The sequence below is a fragment of the Hetaerina americana genome, unplaced genomic scaffold (genome assembly GCF_022747635.1).
Source record: "Hetaerina americana unplaced genomic scaffold, ioHetAmer1.1.p SCAF_15, whole genome shotgun sequence".
NCBI lineage: Eukaryota > Metazoa > Arthropoda > Insecta > Odonata > Calopterygidae > Hetaerina > Hetaerina americana.
Genome location: NW_027286625.1, coordinates 3,134,496 through 3,157,945, shown reverse-complemented (window position 1 = coordinate 3,157,945; position 23,450 = coordinate 3,134,496). Strand labels below are relative to the sequence as shown.

The window sequence follows — 23,450 nt, the reverse complement described above, 5'->3', positions numbered from 1 at the left end:
GAGGGTCTCGACTAGCGACACATCCGAGACCTTTGCTCTTTCCTCAGCTACCTCCTCTGCGGGGAGTTGCGCTCGCTCTTCCTCTCGCGCAAGGGTCACCTCGACCACTTCCCGCTCTAATGTTTCCGAAGGTACGACCACGTCCTCTTTTGGAGCGGCTACTTCTTCCTCGGGCGAGAAGTCGTCTTGCCTCTCGACTGACACCGGAGACGGCTCTTTTACCTCTTCCTTTACTTTTTCTAGCTCTTCTACCAACTCCTCAACGACCTCCGTCACCCCCTCAATCGCTGCCGGGCGGGCGGTATCCTTAGAGGGCTCTTTTTCTTCGAACACCTTTTTTTCCGTGGCTCTGACAGTCGGGGCTGCCTCATCGACTTCCGTTATTTCCACCGACGGAGATTTCGGTTCGCCTTCCCTCTCAGAGATGGGTGGCTCCGGTATAACCAATTCCTCTTTCGGGGTCTCAACCGCCGGCTCGTCCGGCGCCGGTAAACCTGGTTCCTCAGGCGTCGCCTCTACGACTTCCTTCGTTACGATCTCGTCCACCACCTCCTCGCTAACGAATTCCGTCTGTGCCTTGGTGTCTTTTACCCCGGTTATTATTTCCACAGACTCAGTAATGGCCTCGGATACCTCCACGACTTTCTTGCGCACCACCACCTCCTCTACCGGCGTTGGCTTCAATGCCTCCGGAATCACACCTTCCACTACTTCGCGTGTTTCCTCGAGCAACGTGCTATCCGAGACCTTAGCGACATCGACGACTTTTTCGACCGATTCCGCTTCCTCGTCTACTAAGGCAGCGGTCACCTCGCCCACTTCGTCTTTTTTCACTCCTACCGCTTTATCCTCCTCCTCGTCCGTCATCTCAAGGACTACCTTTTCCTCAGCCGCGGGAGACGCGTCAGCGGGAACCTCTTCTACGACCGTTTCCATTTCTTCGATCATCACTTCCGGCTTGCTTTCGTCCTCTCCCACCGAAGGTAATCCCTCCGGGCTTTCGCGCTCATCGACTGAAAGTGCCGGAATCGGTTCTTTCGGTTTAAGTTCCTCCTCCGCTACCGGGGAAACGGCTTCCTTCGGCGATTTTTCACCGCCTTCCTTCATTACCACAACATCACCTACCTCCTTCGTAACCTCCGTAGGCGATACGGGCACCTTTGCCTCGCTAATTATGTCGGCTGTCTCCGATATCTCCTGGGACACCTCGACGACCTTCTCGGCTTCGACCACCTGCTCTATTACCTTCCTACGCTCGACAGCCTCGGACACCACGCTCTCTCGTACCACGCCTTCCTTCTCGAGGGTCTCGACTAGCGACACATCCGAGACCTTTGCTCTTTCCTCAGCTACCTCCTCTGCGGGGAATTGCGCTCGCTCTTCCTCTCGCGCAAGGGTCACCTCGACCACTTCCCGCTCTAATGTTTCCGAAGGTACGACCACGTCCTCTTTTGGAGCGGCTACATCTTCCTCGGGCGAGAAGTCGTCTTGCCTCTCGACTGACACCGGAGATGGCTCTTTTACCTCTTCCTTTACTTTTTCTAGCTCTTCTACCAACTCCTCAACGACCTCCGTCACCCCCTCAATCGCTGCCGGGCGGGCGGTATCCTTAGAGGGCTCTTTTCCTTCGACCACCTTTGTTTCCGTGGCTCTGGCAGTCGGAGCTGCCTCATCGACTTCCGTTATTTCCACCGACGGAGATTTCGGTTCGCCTTCCCTCTCAGAGATGGGTGGCTCCGGTATAACCAATTCCTCTTTCGGGGTCTCAACCGCCTGCTCGTCCGGCGCCGGTAAACCTGGTTCCTCAGGCGTCGCCTCTACGACTTCCTTCGTTACGATCTCGTCCACCACCTCCTCGCTAACGAATTCCGTCTGTGCCTTGGTGTCTTTTACCTCGGTTATTATTTCCACAGACTCAGTAGTGGCCTCGGATACCTCCACGACTTTCTTGCGCACCACCACCTCCTCTACCGGCGTTGGCTTCAATGCCTCCGGAATCACACCTTCCACTACTTCGCGTGTTTCCTCGAGCAACGTGCTATCCGAGACCTTAGCGACATCGACGACTTTTTCGACCGATTCCGCTTCCTCGTCTACTAAGGCAGCGGTCACCTCGCCCACTTCGTCTTTTTTCACTCCAACCGCTTTATCCTCCTCCTCGTCCCTAATCTCAAGGACTACCTTTTCCTCAGCCGCGGGAGACGCGTCAGCGGGAACCTCTTCTACGACCGTTTCCATTTCTTCGATCATCACTTCCGGCTTGCTTTCGTCCTCTCCCACCGAAGGTAATCCCTCCGGGCTTTCGCGCTCCTCGACTGAAAGTGCCGGAATCGGTTCTTTCGGTTTAAGTTCCTCCTCCGCTACCGGGGAAACGGCTTCCTTCGGCGATTTTTCACCGCCTTCCTTCGGCGATTTTTCACCGCCTTCCTTCATTACCACATCATCACCTACCTCCTTCGTAACGTCCGTAGGCGATACGGGCACCTTTGCCTCGCTAATTATTTCGACTGTCTCCGTTATCTCCTGGGACACCTCGACGACCTTCTCGGCTTCGACCACCTGCTCTATTACCTTCCTACGCTCGACAGCCTCGGACACCACGCTCTCTCGTACCACGCCTTCCTTCTCGAGGGTCTCGACTAGCGACACATCCGAGACCTTTGCTCTTTCCTCAGCTACCTCCTCTGCGGGGAGTTGCGCTCGCTCTTCCTCTCGCGCAAGGGTCACCTCGACCACTTCCCGCTCTAATGTTTCCGAAGGTACGACCACGTCCTCTTTTGGAGCGGCTACTTCTTCCTCGGGCGAGAAGTCGTCTTGCCTCTCGACTGACACCGGAGACGGCTCTTTTACCTCTTCCTTTACTTTTTCTAGCTCTTCTACCAACTCCTCAACGACCTCCGTCACCCCCTCAATCGCTGCCGGGCGGGCGGTATCCTTAGAGGGCTCTTTTTCTTCGAACACCTTTTTTTCCGTGGCTCTGACAGTCGGGGCTGCCTCATCGACTTCCGTTATTTCCACCGACGGAGATTTCGGTTCGCCTTCCCTCTCAGAGATGGGTGGCTCCGGTATAACCAATTCCTCTTTCGGGGTCTCAACCGCCGGCTCGTCCGGCGCCGGTAAACCTGGTTCCTCAGGCGTCGCCTCTACGACTTCCTTCGTTACGATCTCGTCCACCACCTCCTCGCTAACGAATTCCGTCTGTGCCTTGGTGTCTTTTACCCCGGTTATTATTTCCACAGACTCAGTAATGGCCTCGGATACCTCCACGACTTTCTTGCGCACCACCACCTCCTCTACCGGCGTTGGCTTCAATGCCTCCGGAATCACACCTTCCACTACTTCGCGTGTTTCCTCGAGCAACGTGCTATCCGAGACCTTAGCGACATCGACGACTTTTTCGACCGATTCCGCTTCCTCGTCTACTAAGGCAGCGGTCACCTCGCCCACTTCGTCTTTTTTCACTCCTACCGCTTTATCCTCCTCCTCGTCCGTCATCTCAAGGACTACCTTTTCCTCAGCCGCGGGAGACGCGTCAGCGGGAACCTCTTCTACGACCGTTTCCATTTCTTCGATCATCACTTCCGGCTTGCTTTCGTCCTCTCCCACCGAAGGTAATCCCTCCGGGCTTTCGCGCTCATCGACTGAAAGTGCCGGAATCGGTTCTTTCGGTTTAAGTTCCTCCTCCGCTACCGGGGAAACGGCTTCCTTCGGCGATTTTTCACCGCCTTCCTTCATTACCACAACATCACCTACCTCCTTCGTAACCTCCGTAGGCGATACGGGCACCTTTGCCTCGCTAATTATGTCGGCTGTCTCCGATATCTCCTGGGACACCTCGACGACCTTCTCGGCTTCGACCACCTGCTCTATTACCTTCCTACGCTCGACAGCCTCGGACACCACGCTCTCTCGTACCACGCCTTCCTTCTCGAGGGTCTCGACTAGCGACACATCCGAGACCTTTGCTCTTTCCTCAGCTACCTCCTCTGCGGGGAATTGCGCTCGCTCTTCCTCTCGCGCAAGGGTCACCTCGACCACTTCCCGCTCTAATGTTTCCGAAGGTACGACCACGTCCTCTTTTGGAGCGGCTACTTCTTCCTCGGGCGAGAAGTCGTCTTGCCTCTCGACTGACACCGGAGACGGCTCTTTTACCTCTTCCTTTACTTTTTCTAGCTCTTCTACCAACTCCTGAACGACCTCCGTCACCCCCTCAATCGCTGCCGGGCGGGCGGTATCCTTAGAGGGCTCTTTTCCTTCGACCACCTTTGCTTCCGTGGCTCTGACAGTCGGAGCTGCCTCATCGACTTCCGTTATTTCCACCGACGGAGATTTCCGTTCGCCTTCCCTCTCAGAGATGGTTGGCTCCGGTATAACCAATTCCTCTTTCGGGGTCTCAACCGCCTGCTCGTCCGGCGCCGGTAAACCTGGTTCCTCAGGCGTCGCCTCTACGACTTCCTTCGTTACGATCTCGTCCACCACCTCCTCGCTAACGAATTCCGTCTGTGCCTTGGTGTCTTTTACCTCGGTTATTATTTCCACAACCTCAGTAATGGCCTCGGATACCTCCACGACTTTCTTGCGCACCACCACCTCCTCTACCGGCGTTGGCTTCAATGCCTCCGGAATCACACCTTCCACTACTTCGCGTGTTTCCTCTAGCAACGTGCTATCCGAGACCTTAGCGACATCGACGACTTTTTCGACCGATTCCGCTTCCTCGTCTACTAAGGTAGCGGTCACCTCGCCCACTTCGTCTTTTTTCACTCCTACCGCTTTATCCTCCTCCTCGTCCCTCATCTCAAGGACTACCTTTTCCTCAGCCGCGGGAGACGCGTCAGCGGGAACCTCTTCTACGACCGTTTCCATTTCTTCGATCATCACTTCCGGCTTGCTTTCGTCCTCTCCCACCGAAGGTAATCCCTCCGGGCTTTCGCGCTCATCGACTGAAAGTGCCGGAATCGGTTCTTTCGGTTTAAGTTCCTCCTCCGCTACCGGGGAAACGGCTTCCTTCGGCGATTTTTCACCGCCTTCCTTCATTACCACATCATCACCTACCTCCTTCGTAACCTCCGTAGGCGATACGGGCACCTTTGCCTCGCTAATTATTTGGACTGTCTCCGATATCTCCTGGGACACCTCGACGACCTTCTCGGCTTCGACCACCTGCTCTATTACCTTCCTACGCTCGACAGCCTCGGACACCACGCTCTCTCGTACCACGCCTTCCTTCTCGAGGGTCTCGACTAGCGACACATCCGAGACCTTTGCTCTTTCCTCAGCTACCTCCTCTGCGGGGAATTGCGCTCGCTCTTCCTCTCGCGCAAGGGTCACCTCGACCACTTCCCGCTCTAATGTTTCCGAAGGTACGACCACGTCCTCTTTTGGAGCGGCTACATCTTCCTCGGGCGAGAAGTCGTCTTGCCTCTCGACTGACACCGGAGATGGCTCTTTTACCTCTTCCTTTACTTTTTCTAGCTCTTCTACCAACTCCTCAACGACCTCCGTCACCCCCTCAATCGCTGCCGGGCGGGCGGTATCCTTAGAGGGCTCTTTTCCTTCGACCACCTTTGTTTCCGTGGCTCTGGCAGTCGGAGCTGCCTCATCGACTTCCGTTATTTCCACCGACGGAGATTTCGGTTCGCCTTCCCTCTCAGAGATGGGTGGCTCCGGTATAACCAATTCCTCTTTCGGGGTCTCAACCGCCTGCTCGTCCGGCGCCGGTAAACCTGGTTCCTCAGGCGTCGCCTCTACGACTTCCTTCGTTACGATCTCGTCCACCACCTCCTCGCTAACGAATTCCGTCTGTGCCTTGGTGTCTTTTACCTCGGTTATTATTTCCACAGACTCAGTAGTGGCCTCGGATACCTCCACGACTTTCTTGCGCACCACCACCTCCTCTACCGGCGTTGGCTTCAATGCCTCCGGAATCACACCTTCCACTACTTCGCGTGTTTCCTCGAGCAACGTGCTATCCGAGACCTTAGCGACATCGACGACTTTTTCGACCGATTCCGCTTCCTCGTCTACTAAGGCAGCGGTCACCTCGCCCACTTCGTCTTTTTTCACTCCTACCGCTTTATCCTCCTCCTCGTCCCTCATCTCAAGGACTACCTTTTCCTCAGCCGCGGGAGACGCGTCAGCGGGAACCTCTTCTACGACCGTTTCCATTTCTTCAATCATCACTTCCGGCTTGCTTTCGTCCTCTCCCACCGAAGGTAATCCCTCCGGGCTTTCGCGCTCATCGACTGAAAGTGCCGGAATCGGTTCTTTCGGTTTACGTTTCTCCTCCGCTACCGGGGAAACGGCTTCCTTCGGCGATTTTTCACCGCCTTCCTTCATTACCACATCATCACCTACCTCCTTCGTAACCTCCGTAGGCGATACGGGCACCTTTGCCTCGCTAATTATTTCGACTGTCTCCGTTATCTCCTGGGACACCTCGACGACCTTCTCGGCTTCGAAAACCTGCTCTATTACCTTCCTACGCTCGACAGCCTCGGACACCACGCTCTCTCGTACCACGCCTTCCTTCTCGAGGGTCTCGACTAGCGACACATCCGAGACCTTTGCTCTTTCCTCAGCTACCTCCTCTGCGGGGAATTGCGCTCGCTCTTCCTCTCGCGCAAGGGTCATCTCGACCACTTCCCGCTCTAATGTTTCCGAAAGTACGACCACGTCCTCTTTTGGAGCGGCTACTTCTTCCTCGGGCGAGAAGTCGTCTTGCCTCTCGACTGTCACCGGAGACGGCTCTTTTACCTCTTCCTTTACTTTTTCTAGCTCTTCTACCAACTCCTCAACGACCTCCGTCACCCCCTCAATCGCTGCCCGGCGGGCGGTATCCTTAGAGGGCTCTTTTCCTTCGACCACCTTTGTTTCCGTGGCTCTGACAGTCGGAGCTGCCTCATCGACTTCCGTTATTTCCACCGACGGAGATTTCGGTTCGCCTTCCCTCTCAGAGATGGGTGGCTCCGGTATAACCAATTCCTCTTTCGGGGTCTCAACCGCCGGCTCGTCCGGCGCCGGTAAACCTGGTTCCTCAGGCGTTGCCCCTACGACTTCCTTCGTTACGATCTCGTCCACCACCTCCTCGCTAACGAATTCCGTCTGTGCCTTAGTGTCTTTTACCTCGGTTATTATTTCCACAGACTCAGTAACGGCCTCGGATACCTCCACGACTTTCTTGCGCACCACCACCTCCTCTACCGGCGTTGGCTTCAATGCCTCCGGAATCACACCTTCCACTACTTCGCGTGTTTCCTGGAGCAACGTGCTATCCGAGACCTTAGCGACATCGACGACTTTTTCGACCGATTCCGCTTCCTCGTCTACTAAGGCAGCGGTCACCTCGCCCACTTCGTCTTTTTTCACTCCTACCGCTTTATCCTCCTCCTCGTCCCTCATCTCAAGGACTACCTTTTCCTCAGCCGCGGGAGACGCGTCAGCGGGAACCTCTTCTACGACCGTTTCCATTTCTTCGATCATCACTTCCGGCTTGCTTTCGTCCTCTCCCACCGAAGGTAATCCCTCCGGGCTTTCGCGCTCATCGACTGAAAGTGCCGGAATCGGTTCTTTCGGTTTAAGTTCCTCCTCCGCTACCGGGGAAACGGCTTCCTTCGGCGATTTTTCACCGCCTTCCTTCATTACCACATCATCACCTACCTCCTTCGTAACCTCCGTAGGCGATACGGGCACCTTTGCCTCGCTAATTATTTTGACTGTCTCCGATATCTCCTGGGACACCTCGACGACCTTCTCGGCTTCGACCACCTGCTCTATTACCTTCCTACGCTCGACAGCCTCGGACACCACGCTCTCTCGTACCACGCCTTCCTTCTCGAGGGTCTCGACTAGCGACACATCCGAGACCTTTGCTCTTTCCTCAGCTACCTCCTCTGCGGGGAATTGCGCTCGCTCTTCCTCTCGCGCAAGGGTCACCTCGACCACTTCCCGCTCTAATGTTTCCGAAGGTACGATCACGTCCTCTTTTGGAGCGGCTACATCTTCCTCGGGCGAGAAGTCGTCTTGCCTCTCGACTGACACCGGAGATGGCTCTTTTACCTCTTCCTTTACTTTTTCTAGCTCTTCTACCAACTCCTCAACGACCTCCGTCACCCCCTCAATCGCTGCCGGGCGGGCGGTATCCTTAGAGGGCTCTTTTCCTTCGACCACCTTTGTTTCCGTGGCTCTGGCAGTCGGAGCTGCCTCATCGACTTCCGTTATTTCCACCGACGGAGATTTCGGTTCGCCTTCCCTCTCAGAGATGGGTGGCTCCGGTATAACCAATTCCTCTTTCGGGGTCTCAACCGCCTGCTCGTCCGGCGCCGGTAAACCTGGTTCCTCAGGCGTCGCCTCTACGACTTCCTTCGTTACGATCTCGTCCACCACCTCCTCGCTAACGAATTCCGTCTGTGCCTTGGTGTCTTTTACCTCGGTTATTATTTCCACAGACTCAGTAGTGGCCTCGGATACCTCCACGACTTTCTTGCGCACCACCACCTCCTCTACCGGCGTTGGCTTCAATGCCTCCGGAATCACACCTTCCACTACTTCGCGTGTTTCCTCGAGCAACGTGCTATCCGAGACCTTAGCGACATCGACGACTTTTTCGACCGATTCCGCTTCCTCGTCTACTAAGGCAGCGGTCACCTCGCCCACTTCGTCTTTTTTCACTCCTACCGCTTTATCCTCCTCCTCGTCCCTCATCTCAAGGACTACCTTTTCCTCAGCCGCGGGAGACGCGTCAGCGGGAACCTCTTCTACGACCGTTTCCATTTCTTCGATCATCACTTCCGGCTTGCTTTCGTCCTCTCCCACCGAAGGTAATCCCTCCGGGCTTTCGCGCTCATCGACTGAAAGTGCCGGAATCGGTTCTTTCGGTTTACGTTTCTCCTCCGCTACCGGGGAAACGGCTTCCTTCGGCGATTTTTCACCGCCTTCCTTCATTACCACATCATCACCTACCTCCTTCGTAACCTCCGTAGGCGATACGGGCACCTTTGCCTCGCTAATTATTTCGACTGTCTCCGTTATCTCCTGGGACACCTCGACGACCTTCTCGGCTTCGAAAACCTGCTCTATTACCTTCCTACGCTCGACAGCCTCGGACACCACGCTCTCTCGTACCACGCCTTCCTTCTCGAGGGTCTCGACTAGCGACACATCCGAGACCTTTGCTCTTTCCTCAGCTACCTCCTCTGCGGGGAATTGCGCTCGCTCTTCCTCTCGCGCAAGGGTCATCTCGACCACTTCCCGCTCTAATGTTTCCGAAAGTACGACCACGTCCTCTTTTGGAGCGGCTACTTCTTCCTCGGGCGAGAAGTCGTCTTGCCTCTCGACTGTCACCGGAGACGGCTCTTTTACCTCTTCGTTTACTTTTTCTAGCTCTTCTACCAACTCCTCAACGACCTCCGTCACCCCCTCAATCGCTGCCCGGCGGGCGGTATCCTTAGAGGGCTCTTTTCCTTCGACCACCTTTGTTTCCGTGGCTCTGACAGTCGGAGCTGCCTCATCGACTTCCGTTATTTCCACCGACGGAGATTTCGGTTCGCCTTCCCTCTCAGAGATGGGTGGCTCCGGTATAACCAATTCCTCTTTCGGGGTCTCAACCGCCTGCTCGTCCGGCGCCGGTAAACCTGGTTCCTCAGGCGTCGCCTCTACGACTTCCTTCGTTACGATCTCGTCCACCACCTCCTCGCTAACGAATTCCGTCTGTGCCTTGGTGTCTTTTACCTCGGTTATTATTTCCACAGACTCAGTAGTGGCCTCGGATACCTCCACGACTTTCTTGCGCACCACCACCTCCTCTACCGGCGTTGGCTTCAATGCCTCCGGAATCACACCTTCCACTACTTCGCGTGTTTCCTCGAGCAACGTGCTATCCGAGACCTTAGCGACATCGACGACTTTTTCGACCGATTCCGCTTCCTCGTCTACTAAGGCAGCGGTCACCTCGCCCACTTCGTCTTTTTTCACTCCTACCGCTTTATCCTCCTCCTCGTCCCTCATCTCAAGGACTACCTTTTCCTCAGCCGCGGGAGACGCGTCAGCGGGAACCTCTTCTACGACCGTTTCCATTTCTTCGATCATCACTTCCGGCTTGCTTTCGTCCTCTCCCACCGAAGGTAATCCCTCCGGGCTTTCGCGCTCATCGACTGAAAGTGCCGGAATCGGTTCTTTCGGTTTACGTTTCTCCTCCGCTACCGGGGAAACGGCTTCCTTCGGCGATTTTTCACCGCCTTCCTTCATTACCACATCATCACCTACCTCCTTCGTAACCTCCGTAGGCGATACGGGCACCTTTGCCTCGCTAATTATTTCGACTGTCTCCGTTATCTCCTGGGACACCTCGACGACCTTCTCGGCTTCGAAAACCTGCTCTATTACCTTCCTACGCTCGACAGCCTCGGACACCACGCTCTCTCGTACCACGCCTTCCTTCTCGAGGGTCTCGACTAGCGACACATCCGAGACCTTTGCTCTTTCCTCAGCTACCTCCTCTGCGGGGAATTGCGCTCGCTCTTCCTCTCGCGCAAGGGTCATCTCGACCACTTCCCGCTCTAATGTTTCCGAAAGTACGACCACGTCCTCTTTTGGAGCGGCTACTTCTTCCTCGGGCGAGAAGTCGTCTTGCCTCTCGACTGTCACCGGAGACGGCTCTTTTACCTCTTCCTTTACTTTTTCTAGCTCTTCTACCAACTCCTCAACGACCTCCGTCACCCCCTCAATCGCTGCCCGGCGGGCGGTATCCTTAGAGGGCTCTTTTCCTTCGACCACCTTTGTTTCCGTGGCTCTGACAGTCGGAGCTGCCTCATCGACTTCCGTTATTTCCACCGACGGAGATTTCGGTTCGCCTTCCCTCTCAGAGATGGGTGGCTCCGGTATAACCAATTCCTCTTTCGGGGTCTCAACCGCCGGCTCGTCCGGCGCCGGTAAACCTGGTTCCTCAGGCGTTGCCCCTACGACTTCCTTCGTTACGATCTCGTCCACCACCTCCTCGCTAACGAATTCCGTCTGTGCCTTAGTGTCTTTTACCTCGGTTATTATTTCCACAGACTCAGTAACGGCCTCGGATACCTCCACGACTTTCTTGCGCACCACCACCTCCTCTACCGGCGTTGGCTTCAATGCCTCCGGAATCACACCTTCCACTACTTCGCGTGTTTCCTCTAGCAACGTGCTATCCGAGACCTTAGCGACATCGACGACTTTTTCGACCGATTCCGCTTCCTCGTCTACTAAGGCAGCGGTCACCTCGCCCACTTCGTCTTTTTTCACTCCTACCGCTTTATCCTCCTCCTCGTCCCTCATCTCAAGGACTACCTTTTCCTCAGCCGCGGGAGACGCGTCAGCGGGAACCTCTTCTACGACCGTTTCCATTTCTTCGATCATCACTTCCGGCTTGCTTTCGTCCTCTCCCACCGAAGGTAATCCCTCCGGGCTTTCGCGCTCATCGACTGAAAGTGCCGGAATCGGTTTTTTCGGTTTAAGTTCCTCCTCCGCTACCGGGGAAACGGCTTCCTTCGGCGATTTTTCACCGCCTTCCTTCATTACCACATCATCACCTACCTCCTTCGTAACGTCCGTAGGCGATACGGGCACCTTTGCCTCGCTAATTATTTCGACTGTCTCCGTTATCTTTTGGGACACCTCGACGAACTTCTCGGCTTCGACCACCTGCTCTATTACCTTCCTACGCTCGACAGCCTCGGACACCACGCTCTCTCGTACCACGCCTTCCTTCTGGAGGGTCTCGGCTAGCGACACATCCGAGACCTTTGCTCTTTCCTCAGCTACCTCCTCTGCGGGGAATTGCGCTCGCTCTTCCTCTCGCGCAAGGGTCACCTCGACCACTTCCCGCTCTAATGTTTCCGAAGGTACGACCACGTCCTCTTTTGGAGCGGCTACTTCTTCCTCGGGCGAGAAGTCGTCTTGCCTCTCGACTGACACCGGAGACGGCTCTTTTACCTCTTCCGTTACTTTTTCTAGCTCTTCTACCAACTCCTCAACGACCTCCGTCACCCCCTCAATCGCTGCCGGGCGGGCGGTATCCTTAGGGGGCTGTTTTTCTTCGAACACCTTTGTTTCCGTGGGTCTGACAGTCGGGGCTGCCTCATCGACTTCCGTTATTTCAACCGACGGAGATTTCGGTTCGCCTTCTCTCTCAGAGATGGGTGGCTCCGGTATAACCAATTCCTCTTTCGGGGTCTCAACCGCCGGCTCGTCCGGCGCCGGTAAACCTGGTTCCTCAGGCGTCGCCTCTACGACTTCCTTCGTTACGATCTCGTCCACCACCTCCTCGCTAACGAATTCCGTCTGTGCCTTGGTGTCTTTTACCTCGGTTATTATTTCCACAGACTCAGTAATGGCCTCGGATACCTCCACGACTTTCTTGCGCACCACCACCTCCTCTACCGGCGTTGGCTTCAATGCCTCCGGAATCACACCTTCCACTACTTCGCGTGTTTCCTCTAGCAACGTGCTATCCGAGACCTTAGCGACATCGATGACTTTTTCGACCGATTCCGCTTCCTCGTCTACTAAGGCAGCGGTCCCCTCGCCCATTTCGTCTTTTTTCACTCCTACCGCTTTATCCTCCTCCTCGTCCCTCATCTCAAGGACTACCTTTTCCTCAGCCGCGGGAGACGCGTCAGCGGGAACCTCTTCTACGACCGTTTCCATTTCTTCGATCATCACTTCCGGCTTGCTTTCGTCCTCTCCCACCGAAGGTAATCCCTCCGGGCTTTCGCGCTCATCGACTGAAAGTGCCGGAATCGGTTCTTTCGGTTTAAGTTCCTCCTCCGCTACCGGGGAAACGGCTTCCTTCGGCGATTTTTCACCGCCTTCCTTCATTACCACATCATCACCTACCTCCTTCGTAACGTCCGTAGGCGATACGGGCACCTTTGCCTCGCTAATTATTTCGACTGTCTCCGTTATCTTTTGGGACACCTCGACGAACTTCTCGGCTTCGACCACCTGCTCTATTACCTCCCTACGCTCGACAGCCTCGGACACCACGCTCTCTCGTACCACGCCTTCCTTCTGGAGGGTCTCGGCTAGCGACACATCCGAGACCTTTGCTCTTTCCTCAGCTACCTCCTCTGCGGGGAATTGCGCTAGCTCTTCCTCTCGCGCAAGGGTCACCTCGACCACTTCCCGCTCTAATGTTTCCGAAGGTACGACCACGTCCTCTTTTGGAGCGGCTACTTCTTCCTCGGGCGATAAGTCGTCTAGCCTCTCGACTGACACCGGAGACGGCTCTTTTACCTCTTCCTTTACTTTTTCTAGCTCTTCTACCAACTCCTCAACGACCTCCGTCACCCCCTCAATCGCTGCCGGGCGGGCGGTATCCTTAGAGGGCTCTTTTTCTTCGAACACCTTTGTTTCCGTGGCTCTGACAGTCGGAGCTGCCTCATCGACTTCCGTTATTTCCACCGACGGAGATTTCGATTCGCCTTCCCTCTCAGAGATGGGTGGCTTCGGTATAACCAATTCCTCTTTCGGGGTCTCAACCGCCGGCTCGTCCGGCGCCGGTAAACCTGGTTCCTCAGGCGTCGCCTTTACGACTTCCTTCGTTACGATCTCGTCCACCACCTCCTCGCTAACGACTTCCGTCTGTGCCTTGGTGTCTTTTACCCCGGTAATTATTTCCACAGACTCAGTAATGGCCTCGGATACCTCCACGACTTTCTTGCGCACCACCACCTCCTCTACCGGCGTTGGCTTCAATGCCTCCGGAATCACACCTTCCACTACTTCGCGTGTTTCCTCTAGCAACGTGCTATCCGAGACCTTAGCGACATCGACGACTTTTTCGACCGATTCCGCTTCCTCGTCTACTAAGGCAGCGGTCACCTCGCCCACTTCGTCTTTTTTCACTCCTACCGCTTTATCCTCTTCCTCGTCCCTCATCTCAAGGACTACCTTTTCCTCAGCCGCGGGAGACGCGTCAGCGGGAACCTCTTCTACGACCGTTTCCATTTCTTCGATCATCACTTCCGGCTTGCTTTCGTCCTCTCCCACCGAAGGTAATCCCCCCGGGCTTTCGCGCTCATCGACTGAAAGTGCCGGAATCGGTTTTTTCGGTTTAAGTTCCTCCTCCGCTACCGGGGAAACGGCTTCCTTCGGCGATTTTTCACCGCCTTCCTTCATTACCACATCATCACCTACCTCCTTCGTAACCTCCGAGGGCGATACGGGCACCTTTGCCTCGCTAATTATTTCGACTGTCTCCGTTATCTTTTGGGACACCTCGACGAACTTCTCGGCTTCGACCACCTTCTCTATTACCTTCCTACGCTCGACAGCCTCGGACACCACGCTCTCTTGTACCACGCCTTCCTTCTCGAGGGTCTCGACTAGCGACACATCCGAGACCTTTGCTCTTTCCTCAGCTACCTCCTCTGCGGGGAATTGCGCTCGCTCTTCCTCTCGCGCAAGGGTCACCTCGACCACTTCCCGCTCTAATGTTTCCGAAGGTACGACCACGTCCTCTTTTGGAGCGGCTACTTCTTCCTCGGGCGATAAGTCGTCTTGCCTCTCGACTGACACCGGAGACGGCTCTTTTACCTCTTCCTTTACTTTTTCTAGCTCTTCTACCAACTCCTCAACGACCTCCGTCACCCCCTCAATCGCTGCCGGGCGGGCGGTATCCTTAGAGGGCTCTTTTTCTTCGAACACCTTTGTTTCCGTGGCTCTGAAAGTCGGGGCTGCCTCATCGACTTCCGTTATTTCCACCGACGGAGATTTCGGTTCGCCTTCCCTCTCAGAGATGGGTGGCTCCGGTATAACCAATTCCTCTTTCGGGGTCTCAACCGCCGGCTCGTCCGGCGCCGGTAAACCTGGTTCCTCAGGCGTCGCCCCTACGACTTCCTTCGTTACGATCTCGTCCACCACTTCCTCGCTAACGAATTCCGTCTGTGCCTTGGTGTCTTTTACCCCGGTTATTATTTCCACAGACTCAGTAATGGCCTCGGATACCTCCACGACTTTCTTGCGCACCACCACCTCCTCTACCGGCGTTGGCTTCAATGCCTCCGGAATCACACCTTCCACTACTTCGCGTGTTTCCTCTAGCAACGTGCTATCCGAGACCTTAGCGACATCGACGACTTTTTCGACCGATTCCGCTTCCTCGTCTACTAAGGCAGCGGTCACCTCGCCCACTTCGTCTTTTTTCACTCCTACCGCTTTATCCTCCTCCTCGTCCGTCATCTCAAGGACTACCTTTTCCTCAGCCGCGGGAGACGCGTCAGCGGGAACCTCTTCTACGACCGTTTCCATTTCTTCGATCATCACTTCCGGCTTGCTTTCGTCCTCTCCCACCGAAGGTAATCCCTCCGGGCTTTCGCGCTCATCGACTGAAAGTGCCGGAATCGGTTTTTTCGGTTTAAGTTCCTCCTCCGCTACCGGGGAAACGGCTTCCTTCGGCAATTTTTCACCGCCTTCCTTCATTACCACATCATCACCTACCTCCTTCGTAACCTCCGTAGGCGATACGGGCACCTTTGCCTCGCTAATTATTTCGACTGTCTCCGATATCTCCTGGGACACCTCGACGACCTTCTCGGCTTCGACCACCTGCTCTATTACCTTCCTACGCTCGACAGCCTCGGACACCACGCTCTCTCGTACCACGCCTTCCTTCTCGAGGGTCTCGACTAGCGACACATCCGAGACCTTTGCTCTTTCCTCAGCTACCTCCTCTGCGGGGAATTGCGCTCGCTCTTCCTCTCGCGCAAGGGTCACCTCGACCACTTCCCGCTCTAATGTTTCCGAAGGTACGACCACGTCCTCTTTTGGAGCGGCTACTTCTTCCTCGGGCGAGAAGTCGTCTTGCCTCACGACTGACACCGGAAACGGCTCTTTTACCTCTTCCTTTACTTTTTCTAGATCTTCTACCAACTCCTCAACGACCTCCGTCACCCCCTCAATCGCTGCCGGGCGGGCGGTATCCTTAGAGGGCTCTTTTCCTTCGACCACCTTTGTTTCCGTGGCTCTGACAGTCGGAGCTGCCTCATCGACTTCCGTTATTTCCACCGACGGAGATTTCGGTTCGCCTTCCCTCTCAGAGATGGGTGGCTCCGGTATAACCAATTCCTCTTTCGGGGTCTCAACCGCCGGCTCGTCCGGCGCCGGTAAACCTGGTTCCTCAGGTGTCGCCTCTACTACTTCCTTCGTTACGATCTCGTCCACCACCTCCTCGCTAACGAATTCCGTCTGTGCCTTGGTGTCTTTTACCTCGGTTATTATTTCCACAGACTCAGTAACGGCCTCGGATACCTCCACGACTTTCTTTCGCACCACCACCTCCTCTACCGGCGTTGGCTTCAATGCCTCCGGAATCACACCTTCCACTACTTCGCGTGTTTCCTCTAGCAACGTGCTATCCGAGACCTTAGCGACATCGACGACTTTTTCGACCGATTCCGCTTCCTCGTCTACTAAGGCAGCGGTCACCTCGCCCACTTCGTCTTTTTTCACTCCTACCGCTTTATCCTCCTCCTCGTCCCTCATCTCAAGGACTACCTTTTCCTCAGCCGCGGGAGACGCGTCAGCGGGAACCTCTTCTACGACCGTTTCCATTTCTTCGATCATCACTTCCGGCTTGCTTTCGTCCTCTCCCACCGAAGGTAATCCCTCCGGGCTTTCGCGCTCATCGACTGAAAGTGCCGGAATCGGTTTTTTCGGTTTAAGTTCCTCCTCCGCTACCGGGGAAACGGCTTCCTTCGGCGATTTTTCACCGCCTTCCTTCATTACCACATCATCACCTACCTCCTTCGTAACGTCCGTAGGCGATACGGGCACCTTTGCCTCGCTAATTATTTCGACTGTCTCCGTTATCTTTTGGGACACCTCGACGAACTTCTCGGCTTCGACCACCTGCTCTATTACCTTCCTACGCTCGACAGCCTCGGACACCACGCTCTCTCGTACCACGCCTTCCTTCTGGAGGGTCTCGGCTAGCGACACATCCGAGACCTTTGCTCTTTCCTCAGCTACCTCCTCTGCGGGGAATTGCGCTCGCTCTTCCTCTCGCGCAAGGGTCACCTCGACCACTTCCCGCTCTAATGTTTCCGAAGGTACGACCACGTCCTCTTTTGGAGCGGCTACTTCTTCCTCGGGCGATAAGTCGTCTTGCCTCTCGACTGACACCGGAGACGGCTCTTTTACCTCTTCCTTTACTTTTTCTAGCTCTTCTACCAACTCCTCAACGACGTCCGTCACCCCCTCAATCGCTGCCGGGCGGGCGGTATCCTTAGAGGGCTCTTTTTCTTCGAACAACTTTGTTTCCGTGGCTCTGAAAGTCGGGGCTGCCTCATCGACTTCCGTTATTTCCACCGACGGAGATTTCGGTTCGCCTTCCCTCTCAGAGATGGGTGGCTCCGGTATAACCAATTCCTCTTTCGGGGTCTCAACCGCCGGCTCGTCCGGCGCCGGTAAACCTGGTTCCTCAGGCGTCGCCCCTACGACTTCCTTCGTTACGATCTCGTCCACCACTTCCTCGCTAACGAATTCCGTCTGTGCCTTGGTGTCTTTTACCCCGGTTATTATTTCCACAGACTCAGTAATGGCCTCGGATACCTCCACGACTTTCTTGCGCACCACCACCTCCTCTACCGGCGTTGGCTTCAATGCCTCCGGAATCACACCTTCCACTACTTCGCGTGTTTCCTCTAGCAACGTGCTATCCGAGACCTTAGCGACATCGACGACTTTTTCGACCGATTCCGCTTCCTCGTCTACTAAGGCAGCGGTCACCTCGCCCACTTCGTCTTTTTTCACTCCTACCGCTTTATCCTCCTCCTCGTCCGTCATCTCAAGGACTACCTTTTCCTCAGCCGCGGGAGACGCGTCAGCGGGAACCTCTTCTACGACCGTTTCCATTTCTTCGATCATCACTTCCGGCTTGCTCTCGTCCTCTCCCACCGAAGGTAATCCCTCCGGGCTTTCGCGCTCATCGACTGAAAGTGCCGGAATCGGTTTTTTCGGTTTAAGTTCCTCCTCCGCTACCGGGGAAACGGCTTCCTTCGGCGATTTTTCACCGCCTTCCTTCATTACCACATCATCACCTACCTCCTTCGTAACGTCCGTAGGCGATACGGGCACCTTTGCCTCGCTAATTATTTCGACTGTCTCCGTTATCTTTTGGGACACCTCGACGAACTTCTCGGCTTCGACCACCTGCTCTATTACCTTCCTACGCTCGACAGCCTCGGACACCACGCTCTCTCGTACCACGCCTTCCTTCTGGAGGGTCTCGGCTAGCGACACATCCGAGACCTTTGCTCTTTCCTCAGCTACCTCCTCTGCGGGGAATTGCGCTCGCTCTTCCTCTCGCGCAAGGGTCACCTCGACCACTTTCCGCTCTAATGTTTCCGAAGGTACGACCACGTCCTCTTTTGGAGCGGCTACTTCTTCCTCGGGCGATAAGTCGTCTTGCCTCTCGACTGACACCGGAGACGGCTCTTTTACCTCTTCCTTTACTTTTTCTAGCCGTTCTACCAACTCCTCAACGACCTCCGTCACCCCTTTAATCTCTGCCGGGCGGGCGGTATCCTTAGAGGGCTCTTTTTCTTCGAACACCTTTGTTTCCGTGGCTCTGAAAGTCGGGGCTGCCTCATCGACTTCCGTTATTTCCACCGACGGAGATTTCGGTTCGCCTTCCCTCTCAGAGATGGGTGGCTCCGGTATAACCAATTCCTCTTTCGGGGTCTCAACCGCCGGCTCGTCCGGCGCCGGTAAACCTGGTTCCTCAGGCGTCGCCTCTACGACTTCCTTTGTTACGATCTCGTCCACCACCTCCACGCTAACGAATTCCGTCTGTGCCTTGGTGTCTTTTACCCCGGTTATTATTTCCACAGACTCAGTAATGGCCTCGGATACCTCCACGACTTTCTTGCGCACCTCCACCTCCTCTACCGGCGTTGGCTTCAATGCCTCCGGAAACACACCTTCCACTACTTCGCGTGTTTCCTCTAGCAACGTGCTATCCGAGACCTTAGCGACATCGACGACTTTTTCGACCGATTCCGCTTCCTCGTCTACTAAGGCAGCGGTCACCTCGCCCACTTCGTCTTTTTTCACTCCTACCGCTTTATCCTCCTCCTCGTCCCTCATCTCAAGGACTACCTTTTCCTCAGCCGCGGGAGACGCGTCAGCGGGAACCTCTTCTACGACCGTTTCCATTTCTTCGATCATCACTTCCGGCTTGCTTTCGTCCTCTCCCACCGAAGGTAATCCCTCCGGGCTTTCGCGCTCATCGACTGAAAGTGCCGGAATCGGTTTTTTTGGTTTAAGTTCCTCCTCCGCTACCGGGGAAACGGCTTCCTTCGGCGATTTTTCACCGCCTTCCTTCATTACCACATCATCACCTACCTCCTTCGTAACGTCCGTAGGCGATACGGGCACCTTTGCCTCGCTAATTATTTCGACTGTCTCCGTTATCTCCTGGGACACCTCGACGACCTTCTCGGCTTCGACCACCTGCTCTATTACCTTCCTACGCTCGACAGCCTCGGACACCACGCTCTCTCGTACCACGCCTTCCTTCTCGAGGGTCTCGACTAGCGACACATCCGAGACCTTTGCTCTTTCCTCAGCTACCTCCTCTGCGGGGAATTGCGCTCGCTCTTCCTCTCGCGCAAGGGTCACCTCGACCACTTTCCGCTGTAATGTTTCCGAAGGTACGACCACGTCCTCTTTTGGAGCGGCTACTTCTTCCTCGGGCGATAAGTCGTCTTGCCTCTCGACTGACACCGGAGACGGCTCTTTTACCTCTTCCTTTACTTTTTCTAGCTCTTCTACCAACTCCTCAACGACCTCCGTCACCCCCTCAATCGCTGCCGGGCGGGCGGTATCCTTAGAGGGCTCTTTTTCTTCGAACACCTTTGTTTCCGTGGCTCTGAAAGTCGGGGCTGCCTCATCGACTTCCGTTATTTCCACCGACGGAGATTTCGGTTCGCCTTCCCTCTCAGAGATGGGTGGCTCCGGTATAACCAATTCCTCTTTCGGGGTCTCAACCGCCGGCTCGTCCGGCGCCGGTAAACCTGGTTCCTCAGGCGTCGCCCCTACGACTTCCTTCGTTACGATCTCGTCCACCACTTCCTCGCTAACGAATTCCGTCTGTGCCTTGGTGTCTTTTACCCCGGTTATTATTTCCACAGACTCAGTAATGGCCTCGGATACCTCCACGACTTTCTTGCGCACCACCACCTCCTCTACCGGCGTTGGCTTCAATGCCTCCGGAATCACACCTTCCACTACTTCGCGTGTTTCCTCTAGCAACGTGCTATCCGAGACCTTAGCGACATCGACGACTTTTTCGACCGATTCCGCTTCCTCGTCTACTAAGGCAGCGGTCACCTCGCCCAATTCGTCTTTTTTCACTCCTACCGCTTTATCCTCCTCATCGTCCCTCATCTCAAGGACTACCTTTTCCTCAGCCGCGGGAGACGCGTCAGCGGGAACCTCTTCTACGACCGTTTCCATTTCTTCGATCATCACTTCCGGCTTGCTTTCGTCCTCTCCCACCGAAGGTAATCCCTCCGGGCTTTCGCGCTCATCGACTGAAAGTGCCGGAATCGGTTTTTTCGGTTTAAGTTCCTCCTCCGCTACCGGGGAAACGGCTTCCTTCGGCGATTTTTCACCGCCTTCCTTCATTACCACATCATCACCTACCTCCTTCGTAACGTCCGTAGGCGATACGGGCACCTTTGCCTCGCTAATTATTTCGACTGTCTCCGTTATCTTTTGGGACACCTCGACGAACTTCTCGGCTTCGACCACCTGCTCTATTACCTTCCTACGCTCGACAGCCTCGGACACCACGCTCTCTCGTACCACGCCTTCCTTCTGGAGGGTCTCGGCTAGCGACACATCCGAGACCTTTGCTCTTTCCTCAGCTACCTCCTCTGCGGGGAATTGCGCTCGCTCTTCCTCTCGCGCAAGGGTCACCTCGACCACTTCCCGCTCTAATGTTTCCGAAGGTACGACCACGTCCTCTTTTGGAGCGGCTACTTCTTCCTCGGGCGATAAGTCGTCTTGCCTCTCGACTGACACCGGAGACGGCTCTTTTACCTCTTCCTTTAGTTTTTCTAGCTCTTCTACCAACTCCTCAACGACCTCCGTCACCCCCTCAATCGCTGCCGGGCGGGCGGTATCCTTAGAGGGCTCTTTTTCTTCGAACACCTTTGTTTCCGTGGCTCTGAAAGTCGGGGCTGCCTCATCGACTTCCGTTATTTCCACCGACGGAGATTTCGGTTCGCCTTCCCTCTCAGAGATGGGTGGCTCCGGTATAACCAATTCCTCTTTCGGGGTCTCAACCGCCGGCTCGTCCGGCGCCGGTAAACCTGGTTCCTCAGGCGTCGCCCCTACGACTTCCTTCGTTACGATCTCGTCCACCACTTCCTCGCTAACGAATTCCGTCTGTGCCTTGGTGTCTTTTACCCCGGTTATTATTTCCACAGACTCAGTAATGGCCTCGGATACCTCCACGACTTTCTTGCGCATCACCACCTCCTCTACCGGCGTTGGCTTCAATGCCTCCGGAAACACATCTTCCACTACTTCGCGTGTTTCCTCTAGCAACGTGCTATCCGAGACCTTAGCGACATCGACGACTTTTTCGACCGATTCCGCTTCCTCGTCTACTAAGGCAGCGGTCACCTCGCCCACTTCGTCTTTTTTCACTCCTACCGCTTTATCCTCCTCGTCCCTCATCTCAAGGACTACCTTTTCCTCAGCCGCGGGAGACGCGTCAGCGGGAACCTCTTCTACGACCGTTTCCATTTCTTCGATCATCACTTCCGGCTTGCTTTCGTCCTCTCCCACCGAAGGTAATCCCTCCGGGCTTTCGCGCTCATCGACTGAAAGTGCCGGAATCGGTTTTTTCGGTTTAAGTTCCTCCTCCGCTACCGGGGAAACGGCTTCCTTCGGCAATTTTTCACCGCCTTCCTTCATTACCACATCATCACCTACCTCCTTCGTAACCTCCGTAGGCGATACGGGCACCTTTGCCTCGCTAATTATTTCGACTGTCTCCGATATCTCCTGGGACACCTCGACGACCTTCTCGGCTTCGACCACCTGCTCTATTACCTTCCTACGCTCGACAGCCTCGGACACCACGCTCTCTCGTACCACGCCTTCCTTCTCGAGGGTCTCGACTAGCGACACATCCGAGACCTTTGCTCTTTCCTCAGCTACCTCCTCTGCGGGGAATTGCGCTCGCTCTTCCTCTCGCGCAAGGGTCACCTCGACCACTTCCCGCTCTAATGTTTCCGAAGGTACGACCACGTCCTCTTTTGGAGCGGCTACTTCTTCCTCGGGCGATAAGTCGTCTTGCCTCTCGACTGACACCGGAGACGGCTCTTTTACCTCTTCCTTTACTTTTTCTAGCTCTTCTACCAACTCCTCAACGACCTCCGTCACCCCCTCAATCGCTGCCGGGCGGGCGGTATCCTTAGAGGGCTCTTTTTCTTCGAACACCTTTGTTTCCGTGGCTCTGAAAGTCGGGTCTGCCTCATCGACTTCCGTTATTTCCACCGACGGAGATTTCGGTTCGCCTTCCCTCTCAGAGATGGGTGGCTCCGGTATAACCAATTCCTCTTTCGGGGTCTCAACCGCCGGCTCGTCCGGCGCCGGTAAACCTGGTTCCTCAGGCGTCGCCCCTACGACTTCCTTTGTTACGATCTCGTCCACCACTTCCTCGCTAACGAATTCCGTCTGTGCCTTGGTGTCTTTTACCCCGGTTATTATTTCCACAGACTCAGTAATGGCCTCGGATACCTCCACGACTTTCTTGCGCACCACCACCTCCTCTACCGGCGTTGGCTTCAATGCCTCCGGAAACACATCTTCCACTACTTCGCGTGTTTCCTCTAGCAACGTGCTATCCGAGACCTTAGCGACATCGACGACTTTTTCGACCGATTCCGCTTCCTCGTCTACTAAGGCAGCGGTCACCTCGCCCACTTCGTCTTTTTTCACTCCTACCGCTTTATCCTCCTCCTCGTCCCTCATCTCAAGGACTACCTTTTCCTCAGCCGCGGGAGACGCGTCAGCGGGAACCTCTTCTACGACCGTTTCCATTTCTTCGATCATCACTTCCGGCTTGCTTTCGTCCTCTCCCACCGAAGGTAATCCCTCCGGGCTTTCGCGCTCATCGACTGAAAGTGCCGGAATCGGTTTTTTCGGTTTAAGTTCCTCCTCCGCTACCGGGGAAACGGCTTCCTTCGGCAATTTTTCACCGCCTTCCTTCATTACCACATCATCACCTACCTCCTTCGTAACCTCCGTAGGCGATACGGGCACCTTTGCCTCGCTAATTATTTCGACTGTCTCCGATATCTCCTGGGACACCTCGACGACCTTCTCGGCTTCGACCACCTGCTCTATTACCTTCCTACGCTCGACAGCCTCGGACACCACGCTCTCTCGTACCACGCCTT

At 55.2% G+C, this 23,450-nt stretch overlaps 2 protein-coding genes across 2 annotated transcripts in view; both read right to left on the bottom strand.

The window, feature by feature from the left end:
* The window catches only part of LOC139686745 (serine-rich adhesin for platelets-like), a 112,778-nt gene that overhangs the window by 58,241 nt on the left and 31,087 nt on the right, over positions 1-23,450 (bottom strand). The window lies entirely within an intron of this gene.
* The window catches only part of LOC139686866 (microtubule-associated protein futsch-like), a 47,191-nt gene continuing 29,475 nt past the window's right edge, over positions 5,735-23,450 (bottom strand). The window contains exons 12-20 of the mRNA XM_071583942.1: positions 22,354-22,407; positions 19,654-19,986; positions 18,475-18,822; positions 14,155-14,397; positions 12,868-13,212; positions 11,878-11,985; positions 7,531-7,830; positions 6,670-6,819; positions 5,735-5,788 (exon numbers count right to left, since the gene is read on the bottom strand). Coding sequence (XP_071440043.1) covers positions 5,735-5,788; positions 6,670-6,819; positions 7,531-7,830; positions 11,878-11,985; positions 12,868-13,212; positions 14,155-14,397; positions 18,475-18,822; positions 19,654-19,986; positions 22,354-22,407 — 1,935 coding nt within the window. The remainder of the gene's footprint in view (positions 5,789-6,669; positions 6,820-7,530; positions 7,831-11,877; positions 11,986-12,867; positions 13,213-14,154; positions 14,398-18,474; positions 18,823-19,653; positions 19,987-22,353; positions 22,408-23,450) is intronic.